Source organism: Dacryopinax primogenitus (assembly GCF_000292625.1).
Source record: "Dacryopinax primogenitus strain DJM-731 SS1 chromosome Unknown DACRYscaffold_11, whole genome shotgun sequence".
NCBI classification, from domain to species: domain Eukaryota; kingdom Fungi; phylum Basidiomycota; class Dacrymycetes; order Dacrymycetales; family Dacrymycetaceae; genus Dacryopinax; species Dacryopinax primogenitus.
Genome location: NW_024467208.1, coordinates 118,410 through 128,789, shown reverse-complemented (window position 1 = coordinate 128,789; position 10,380 = coordinate 118,410). Strand labels below are relative to the sequence as shown.

At 49.0% G+C, this 10,380-nt stretch overlaps 2 protein-coding genes across 2 annotated transcripts; both read left to right on the top strand.

Moving 5' to 3' along the window:
* Window positions 1–1,548: 1,548 nt before the first annotated feature.
* On the top strand, window positions 1,549–5,106 carry DACRYDRAFT_89359 (oligopeptide transporter; the record flags this gene model as incomplete). Its single annotated transcript, XM_040776909.1, has 22 exons — window positions 1,549–1,800; window positions 1,822–1,949; window positions 2,002–2,042; window positions 2,092–2,192; window positions 2,245–2,531; window positions 2,587–2,614; window positions 2,670–2,767; window positions 2,822–2,996; window positions 3,048–3,141; window positions 3,298–3,334; window positions 3,383–3,565; window positions 3,614–3,741; window positions 3,800–3,869; window positions 3,917–3,950; window positions 4,006–4,072; window positions 4,125–4,284; window positions 4,336–4,501; window positions 4,584–4,712; window positions 4,768–4,801; window positions 4,851–4,925; window positions 4,973–4,997; window positions 5,052–5,106. The coding sequence occupies 22 exons, from the start codon at window positions 1,549–1,551 to the stop codon at window positions 5,104–5,106; spliced, it is 2,367 nt and encodes a 788-aa protein (XP_040627792.1).
* Window positions 5,107–5,994: 888 nt separating this feature from the next.
* On the top strand, window positions 5,995–10,360 carry DACRYDRAFT_67652 (cytoplasmic dynein heavy chain 1). Its single transcript, XM_040775854.1, has 13 exons — window positions 5,995–6,331; window positions 6,393–6,829; window positions 6,879–7,209; window positions 7,261–7,556; window positions 7,607–7,880; window positions 7,938–8,104; window positions 8,154–8,231; window positions 8,282–8,879; window positions 8,926–9,050; window positions 9,100–9,429; window positions 9,479–9,602; window positions 9,652–9,749; window positions 9,805–10,360. Exons 1-13 carry the CDS (start codon window positions 6,001–6,003, stop codon window positions 10,243–10,245), a joined length of 3,630 nt encoding a protein of 1,209 aa, XP_040627791.1. The 5' UTR covers window positions 5,995–6,000; the 3' UTR covers window positions 10,246–10,360.
* Window positions 10,361–10,380: the final 20 nt, after the last annotated feature.

Below are 10,380 nucleotides of genomic sequence, written 5' to 3'. Positions count from 1 at the left end.
GATGGTCCAAGAGCTAGAGAGGGGAGTGTGTCGAGGGTGTGCCAAGAGTGGCAGTGCAGGACCCTTGCGCAGCCTTAGGGCACCGGAATTTGATTCCATTAGACTATCTATGTAGCCTATATGTATACGTAGATTATCAGTTGGCAGATCAAATGGGTTAGCGGGTCACCATATTAAACATAGTAACTTCCAGTCCCGATTACACCACAACACACTTAAAAATTGCCCTTGTAATTTCGGCCTTGCTATAAAACTATGACCAGGGCTTCACTGCTCACTGTTTGAAAATGCTCAAATAATTGTTATTGCACCGAACTGGAAAAACGGAAGCAAATTTGGAGCCCAAGCACAGTATGACAGAAAGATGGCTATTTTTGAGATATTGAATACCACTGAGAGGTAGCCTGCCTCATAGTTATATAGTGAGTCCAAAAGTACAAGGGCATTTTTTAAGTGTGTTGCGGTGTAATCAGGACCGGAAGTTACTATGTTTTATATGGTGACCCGCTAACCCATTTGATCCGCCAACTGATAATCTACGTTATAGGGACGGATTGGCCTGTGGCAGGCCAATCCACGCCACTTTTACTATTCTCCCCTAATCGACGACTCGACAGCTTCACACCACAAACATGGAGGAAGACCTTCCGATGCATGTGGGGGCCTCCAGTCTATCCAACATGACACAAACTGTGACTTGTATCGTTCTCCTCGGATATCTCTGGCTGAACGTTAAGGTGCTGGAGGATCCTGCGAACTGTGACTGGGTCGTTTCCTTGAAGCAATCATGAAGAGTCTTGAACTAACAATTGCTCCACGAGTCCGTCAAGAGACGTTCGCATAGCAATGTGGCAGACCTGTCGACGATGTTTGGTGACACGGCTCGCTCCTACCTCAACTAGTGAGATATTACATTGGGTGCTAGATGCCTTCTTCTCCTGTCTTCTCCTGAAATTCGTTATTCTCGCTACATATTGCACTGCCGACTAAGAAGGAAGCTTCTATGTACGACTATCATGGCAGCTTCACGGGGGCCATGCTGACTGTAATCCAGCATGCAGTCAACACGAGAATAGCCAACAAGTTCCACCAACCCATGTGCCAGAATCAGTGACGATAAGACTTCTATTTTGCGGTCGTCCCCCACCTATCTGGTGATATTTTTGGTTCTCAATGACTTCCGCGTGGCTCGTAACTTCGACCGCTTCGCGCCACATGCTCGAGGGAATTTATCAGCTTATCTTGCGAATTCATCTGACAGCAATTGACTCCTCTTACTCAATTCGAGCAACGACGGCTGGTCCTCGGGATGCCCAGTGAATGGCATGATGTCGCCATAACCATCGTGATTGAGCGTGATCCATTGAGGCATGTCTTCTCCGGTCTATCTCTCCCGAGTACTCGCAACATTGTTCCTTGTGGAGATTGCTGGCCTGTCGGACGACATGTTTGTAGGAGTCAACCCAAAGGCTATGGTTTCCGAAGTCATCGAACCCATCATACTTCGGCTACTTGAAGTCCTGCTCGAAGGCCACTAGCAAGTCAAGCATGGCCACCGCCGCAGATCAGGCTGCACATGCACATCAACGCGAAGTTGCCTTTGACTATGCCTCGTCAGATATCCGTAACGAATACAGAAGTGGCTTCGAGACTGCGATGCGGACTCCCCTGGAGACTGAGAAAGCGTCTGTCGAGGAAGCCGGTATTGCTGGAAGCGACGAGGAGACCGGCTTGGCAAAGGTTGCCGCTGCCACGTTCGATGTGGCCGAAGCCTCCTCTAACAGCAGCAGCGATAAAGAGGTCAAAACAGATTATCGTCAGCTGATCACTCAAGTCATTTCCACTGAAGATGATCCTTCCCTCAATCCTTGGACATTTCGCATGTGGTTTGTCGGCTTGGGGTTGTCCGTTTTCGGTGGTGTCCTGGCTGAGATTTACTACTTCAAACCGTAAGTGATCACTACCTCTTACGCAGGATGACCACGACGAGGGACTCTGTAGACAAACCGTCTTGGTATCTGTCATGTTCTTGGCCATCATTTGTGAGTCAACACATGATATTTATCTGGCACTGTACTGATTGCCCTCCAGCTTACGTTCTTGGAGAAGGCCTTGCCGTTTTCATACCCAGACGGGGAATCTTCAAATGGCTTAACCCTGGTCCATTCAACAAGAAAGAGCATGCGGCTATCGTCCGTCAAACCGATCCTTATCCCAAGTTCGTGTATTGATTCTAGTTGCAAGGTGATTATGGCCAGCGCCGCTGCGAACAGCGCCCTGGGTACTGAGATTCTCGCCGTCCAACGACTTTATTACAATCAGACACCAAACGCAGCTCTGTCAATCTTCATGCTATTCAGCTCCCAACTGCTTGGCTACGGAATGGCTGGAGTTATGCGCTCCATCCTTCTGTATCCTACTCGCATGTTGTGTCCGACTGTCCTTCCTCTTATTAGCATGTTCGAGACCTTGCATGGTGAGCGTCATGAAGTTCAGAAGAAGCTCAAACTGTTCTGGGTGGCCTTCTTCCTGTGAGTGTGTCCCGAACATGCGTAATCAAAATTGATGCGAGTTCGTAATCAATAGCATCTTTTTCTGGGAATTATTGCCAGAGGTACTGCAAATTCACGGTTGTTTTGGGCTGCCGCTAATTTCTCCTCTTCCTACAGTGGATCTTCCCCCTTATCACCGGATTTTCTATCTTCTGCCTCGCCAATCCAAATTCCATGCCATTCACTTTGGTATTTGGAGGTACTAATGGAAACGAGTGTGTTTTTTCTCCTCTCCTACCGCCGGTCTGCACTGACATAGCTGACAACAGAGGCTTGGGTCTCCTTTCTCTTTGCCTGGATTGGCAGTACATATCTGGCGGCGTCAACCCTCTGGCCATTCCGTTGCAAGCACAGATGGCTAACTTCATCGGTTACCTGCTTTGCATTGCCGTCTTCTGCGGAGTATGGTTCGGCAATATCTATAACGCCCAAAGCTTCCCTTTCGTCAGTTGTACAATAATCTTCCCCTCCACTTATTTGCTCACATCTGCATAGCTGTCACAAACGCTCTTTAATGCGGATGGGTCCCCGTACAATCAGCTGCTCATTCTGGACGATAATTTCGAGGTAGACTATACCAAACTCGAACGTATGTACCTCCTTTGTTTTCACATCGTGAGCTCACCGACACCGACTTCCCAGAGGTCGGCTTACTGTACTATGCGGGGACATACGTGGTTTCTCTTTTGGCCTGGAACACTACGCTTCTTGGCTCGCGTGATGCAGCTGTAACTCATCCCCGCAGTGTCATTCTCGGCCACCATCGTCCACCTATTGCTGTGGTAGGTCTCGATCCATAAAGCTATGGAATCAACCTCACTCTTAATCAGGAATCGTGAAGATCTTGCAGCGGCGTGGTCCTGGGCCACACCAAACAACCTCCTGCGAATGGCACGGAACTTTAACTGGAAGTTCTGGCAGGCTTCAAGTGAAATGGCTGCCCCGGCGAACCAAGAAGACCTTGATCCCCATTACAAGGAAATGCTCAAGTACAAGGACTCTCCCGACTGGTGGTATGTTCTTCCCCTCCACCGCGGTTCTGTCGTAATAACAAATTTCAGGTACGGTGTGACCTGGCTTGTGGCTATGGTTGTTGGTTTGATCGTCATTTACGAAGCCAATTCGACTTTACCCTGGTGGGGATTCTTTATATCCCTCATCCTAGCCCTTATCTGTATTCTCTTCTTTGGTGAGTCCTTACCCCTTTCAGTGCACGCTACAACTGACCTGATTCATCCTCTGCGCAGGTGCCCTGGGCGCTGTCACGGGGCTCAATGCTACGTATAGCACCTTCCTTCAAATGATCGGGGGCTACTTGTAAGCTGTGCCTTCTTTTGTATTGTATTGACTGATGGTGTATTCAGGCACCCGGGAAAGCATGTTGCAAACATGTACTTTGTGAGTGGGAAATGTCCCATTTTACGTGATCGTATTGTTGATGCATATGTGAAAGGTCCTTTGGAGTTACAACAGTGTAGCTCAAGGCCTTCTGGTTCTTCGCGATTTGAAGATCGCCCAGTGTAAGTTCCACCATGACCGGGGCATATTCCATCAATGACACTGCTGCTGAAGACGTCAAGTTGCCGCCTCGCTGCACATACACTGTCCAGATTCTCGGAACTCTTATCGGAGCTTTGCTCAATTGGGTCATGATGAATTCAATCGTTACCAATCAACGCGATATCCTTCTGTCCGTGGAAGGCACAAATATCTGGTCAGGACAACAGCCACAGTGCGTCTCAGGTTTCTGTCAGACTGCAGTCCAAGATTGACCGTGTCACAGATCGTACAACAGCCAAGCCATTGCCTGGGGTGGTCTTAGTCATCAGCTGTTCGATGTGGGCAAAGAGTACCAATGGGTAACACTGGCCTTCCTTCTCGGCATTGGTGCTCCGGTTCCTTTCTGGATCATCCACAAGTTCTTGCCGCAGCTGAAACTGGATTACTTTGTAAGTACTTCGATTCATAATTGTAATCCTCACTCAATCATCAAATCAAGTACACTCCGATCATCATGTATGTCGATGAAAGTCTTTGTTTTGGTCGCACAGTTTTGATGTGATTCACAGCTCCTACATTGGTTGGCTTTGCGTCGGTATTAACTCGTCAATTTTGAGCTACTTCGCCCTTGCCTTCTGGTCTCAGTGGTACTTGCGTAGGGTACGGATTTACCAGCGGAACGATCAGTCCAGCCTGTTCATAGTTCTTTCTATAGAAATACCCCGTTTGGTTCAGGAAGTACAACTATAGTAAGGAGAACGATATATACTTGTGTCCCATGTCTGATTGGAGCTGTAGTCCTCGCAGCCGCTCTTGATGGTGGCACCCAAGTGATGGTGTTCATTCTCTCGTTCGCGGTCCAAGGCGCTAGCGGTACGCTTGACGCAGTCGTGATGAACCTCCTTCTGACACCAATTTAGGAGATGCACACTTATTCCCTGCATGGTATGTGCCTCTTTGCCGTATTTCGCACCATAAATTTTACAGTTTACATCACAGGTGGGGCGCTAATCAAGGTGGAAACTACGACCGCTGCTTGTATACCTCCTACTAGGGAAGAGTCAACTTCACGTCAATACTCCGTTCTCCGATAGCTTGTCGACCCAGATACCCACCGTATTTAGACCGGCGCCTGTCGTTATCCTTCATGGTTGTAGACTATGGGATGAATTATGTGCTTACAACGAATGAATAGATTTACTGCGGATGACTTTGTTGAGAGCAACCATCTAGCATCGTGTCTGTTGATACTGACCTATCCCAACTAAACCAGCGTATACAGTAAGACATTGGATTCTCTTGGAGACATTCCCATCGTTCTCATCAAATATAACCTCTCTGGAGAATCTAGAATCATGAGACAAGACGGTGCATTTCACGGCCACGCATATATAGTATCGTGTCGTGGCGGGGTTTCATGAGGCAATTTGACGGCATATCCTGCATCCACCATAGTTCATACTGCGAAATGCGCTCAGGCACGGACGTTCGCCTAGCAGGTACCGATAAGCAGGGTGTTGAAAAGCACTGAAGGTGATATTCCTCAGAGATACGAGGAAATCTTGATGCATCCCATGCGAGAATCCTGCGAACAACATCGGACCCGATTACCATCGCGCGGGGCAGCTGCTCCCGGAGACAGCCGGTGAGGGACTTCTGACACTTGATTACTCGTCGTACGTTCCCTGACAATGGAAATTGTGTACATAGACTAGAGGACGAAGAGGTGATATTATTGATTGTGACAATTAATCAAGTGAACCGTATTTATTTGGTGTGGTAACTAACAGAAGACATTGACCGGGAGCAATGAGAGCGCGCGCGTCGTCCCTGCCCTGCGCGTCGACCTTGCGCCTCTCAGGCTCCTCTTGCTCGTACAGATACCCCGACTGGACTTGCGTATCATTCTTTGCAAATGCCCATCCCCGAATCCTCTACTGATGCACATATGGCTCTATCTCCAACTGAAGGCACTCTCCCATCGTTCTCGTCGACACTATCACCCTCCGATTCAACCCCTGTCGCAAACGGTTCCGCGTCGTTGCAGCCTGGCAATAATGGACATGCCCATCCGCCAGGAGCCACGCTGCAATTCGACACCGCCGTCTTCAAACATTATTTAGAACTTCTGCTAACGGCCGTGGTGGGATCTTTACCAGAGGAGCTTGAGAGCATATGGAATGATGAGGAATGGGAAGCGAAAGTCGAGCGGTTTGCCGAGGACTCCAGCTCGGGAATGGGTGCTCTGTACGTGGTCAAGATGCAAAAACCGGCAGAAGGCACGTACCAGACAGGATTCGAAGGCTCTTTTTGTGCTCAGGTGCTAACTGTATCCTGTAGATGACGCCCTTCCGCCCGCATATACCTACCATTTAACTTCGACACTCTCCTATGACCCTCCTCCTGCAGCAACCTTGGCATTGATCAAGCGCCAACCTACGCTCGACTCCTCTATTCCCCTCGCTCAACAACTGCATATGCTCAACTTATACTCCCCAGCGGAAGGATCAGCGCCCTACGAGTCGCTGCACTCGCTGGTGCATCTCGGCGTCGCACCCTGGTTCGACGCATATGTTTCGCGAAAAGGCGGTGGACGCGAGCTCAAAGGAGGTGGTGCGCTCACAGGCACGGGAAAGGAGGATCGGCAAGCCGGTGTACCACTCACGAAGCGCAAGTTCGCCGAACTCGAGCTCAGTCTGCTGCACCTCCAGCAAAACGTAGAGATTCCTGAAATCCATCTTGCCGTCAATCCTTACATTCAACGCGCTGTTGATCAGGTAGGCACGCAACACTATGCATATATCCAGGCACTTAGCAACCATTCAGGCATATGCACGAGACGAAAAGCCCACCATCGACGACCTTCCACCTGACTTGCTCGTCGATTCAACCTTCCTGAACCGTCTGCAATCGGACGTGAACTCGTGGATCAAACAGATCCAAACAGTGACACGCCTCGACCGCGAGGTGTCATCTGGAACTGCGTCCCAAGAAATCAACTTTTGGCTTGGTTTGGAACGCGAGCTGGAACACGTCGACAACCAATTGAACGACGATGGTGTGCGCATGATCATGGAGGTTTTGAGGTCAGCCAAGCGGTACCGAGCGACAGTCGGGTTTCATGCCGACACTGGTCTGAATGACCATATGGCACGAGGTGAGTATACATGTGTTGCGAACATTAGCAACTAGACTGAGTACGGAACAGTACGAAACTACAACAACCTCATGAAGGATTTCCCACTAAACGAGCTCTTATCCGCCACCGACTTGGATAAGATCAGCGATGCGTTATACCAGATTTTCTCCCATCTGAACAAGAAATTGCGATTGTCCTCGTACCCAATCCGACGCGCATTACCTTTGGTCGAGGCTATCTCGCGAGATTTCACGGCTGCGCTCTTGAATGTCCTTGCTTCTCATAGGCTCATGTACCTGCCTTATGACACCTTTGCACATATGATGACGCAGACTGGGGAGGTATTCAAGATGTGGGACGAGCAAGTGAGCGGTTTTTCAGATTCTTACAGGAGCTTAGCTGATCGCACGGTCAGGTCAAGGAGTTTACGAATGTGGCCCGCGAAGTGACCAGAAGGCGGAACGAGCGGTTCATCCCCATCAAGATCCAAGCAGAGCACCTCAAATTACAAGAACGGATTGGCTTTCTGCGTGGTTTCAGAGAGAGGCATGAGCAATTGAGAGTGATGACGGCACCTGGGAGGCGTGGTCCGGGAGGTGTCGAGGGTGTGATGGATGCGGAGATGGAAGAAGAAGTACGCGCAGCGTACGATGGAGTGAGGAATGTGGATGTGCTGGATGTTACTCCAGGTCCGTGATAGTCTGCTACCCTCCTATTCACTTCACCCCTGCTAACTTTCATTGCAGAAGGAACTGAAATCTGGGTTCAAGCGGAGACGACATACAATGAACGCATTGCAAGAGTCGAGAATCAGATCATCTCCCGTATGCGTGATCGGCTAGGGATGGCTCGTAACGCTAGCGAGATGTTCCGTGCCTTCTCCAAGTTCAACGCGCTGTTTGTTCGTCCAAAGGTATGCTTATATAGATAGCTCATTCTGAGTACTACTAACCCTCTTGTAGATACGCAGTGCGATCCAAGAATATCAAACGCAGCTCATTGAGTCTGTCAAAGATGACATCCAACATCTTCATGCCAAAGTATGCTCTCTGCACTGAAGAATAACTGTATCACACTCATCGTCTCGCAGATGAGAGGACAATATCGCAAGTCTGAAGCATTCCATATGGCCCAAATGCGCGATCTGCCTGAGATTAGCAGCACCATCATCTGGGCGAGACAGATAGAGCGCCAGCTGCGAATGTACATGAAACGAGTAGAGGATGTGCTCGGAAAAGAGTGGCATCACTATGCCGAGGGTCAGCGCCTTCAACAAGAGAGCGAAAGCTTCCGAAAGAAGTTGGACGTCAGGAAGGTTTACGAAGCTTGGCTGCACGAAGTCAATCGGCGGGATATGTCCATCCGCGGAAAGCTATTCGATATCGTCAGGTCGCGAGGCACTGGACTTGGCGGTGGACAACAGTACACCCTTCACGTTAACTACGACTCGCAGACCATCTCTCTCTTTAAGGAAGTTCGTAACCTTCTATGGCTCAATGTGCAAATACCGCATGCGATCAACAATGTTGCTAAAGAGGCGAAGCGTGTTTATCCGCATGCCATCAGTCTTATGGAGACGGTGCGAACTTATGGCCAGACGGTTGAGCTTGTCGAGCGAGAAGAGAACGAACCAGTTGGACCTCTGGTGGCTGAATATCGCATTCAAGCTCAAGATATGATCGCAAGAGGTAATGTCCCCCACCTTTCTTTTCCGCCGGTTATTTACAGGAGTAGGCATCAACTACAAGTGGGAGTATTACGTGAATACGTACGACGCTGCCGCATTCGGAACTGAAGGCACGGAAAGCAAACATCTAGCGTACATCCGTAACTTCGCTACTGGTGTCAACTTGCTCCAAGTGAGTCCAATGTCGAGTCTAGGATTACATTGTTCAGACAATCTTTTAGGACAAGACCAATAATGCGATAGAGCTCTATCGTAATATTAACAAGGAGGTGGAAGAGCTCTCGACATGTGCTTATTCAACGGAAACATTCTCTGTGCATCTTGCGAACATCCAAGCTATCATCGACAAACTCAATCTTGAAGGATACGCCAACTTGGAACACTGGGTCACTCAGTTAGACACTCGCATTGAAGAGAGCTTGTTAAGAAGACTGGAGCGAATAGTCGAAACATGGTGTGCGGAGTTTGATACCTCAGCGGCTGGAAAAGAGGACGATGCGAGGGCAAGGGATGGCAAGCGGAGAGGAGACAAGCGAAAGGATAATGACAAGGTGAGAAAGGATGCTATCCATGCAGAATGGAGTGCTCAATGAGTGACAGGACGGTCATCTTCGCGTCAAGGCAATTGTTCATGAGATTCGCATACAAAATCAGGTGATCTTCCTCGATCCACCGATTGAGTATGCGAGGGAGAGCTGGCTCCGTCAGCTACATGAGTGGCTTGGTACGTACAACCCGCATTACGTACCTTCAGTCGCTTACAACTTGTGCAGGTGTCATTTGTGGCCTTCGTAGAATACATACATCAAGTTATGAGATTAGCCTGCAGACAATAGGCTCCCAAACGGCCGATTTGACTTACACGCCATTGGTGCGGCATCATGCCCCCCATATTCTTTCGAAGTAGCGCTAACACATTAGGATAGTTACTGCGATTGGACACCAAAACACTCGAACGACCATTTACTCTCGTCGAGGCAAAGGTGCAAGAGATCAAGGACTATGTCGCCAAATGGCTTCAATTCCAGTCACTCTGGGATGTTGAGCCAGAAGCAGTATTTGCACGTCTTGGTGATTCCTTGGCTAGTTGGCAGCAACTTCTCATCGAGATCAAGCGCACGAGGGCAACATTTGACAACTCCGACACATCACATTCATTTGGTATTTGTACCATCGACTATGAGCAGGTGCAGTCAAGAGTTAATGCCAAATACGACTCGTGGCAGAAGGACATCCTCAATAGGTTCGGTGTGAAACTGGGCAATGCGATGAAGGAGATGCATGCCAGCATAACAAAAGCGAGACACGATTTGGAGAACCATTCCATTGAAGGACTGATGGCAGGCGCCGGCAGTAGGCGCTTCTGACGATCTTTTGTGCTTTTCTTATTTTAAGGTGGAGGAGCATGGGCCTATATGACATACCATCGTATAATATGCATACCAGTAACGACCTATTTCTTCCTTGGATGTAATATGCACGCAACGATGACACCAATACAT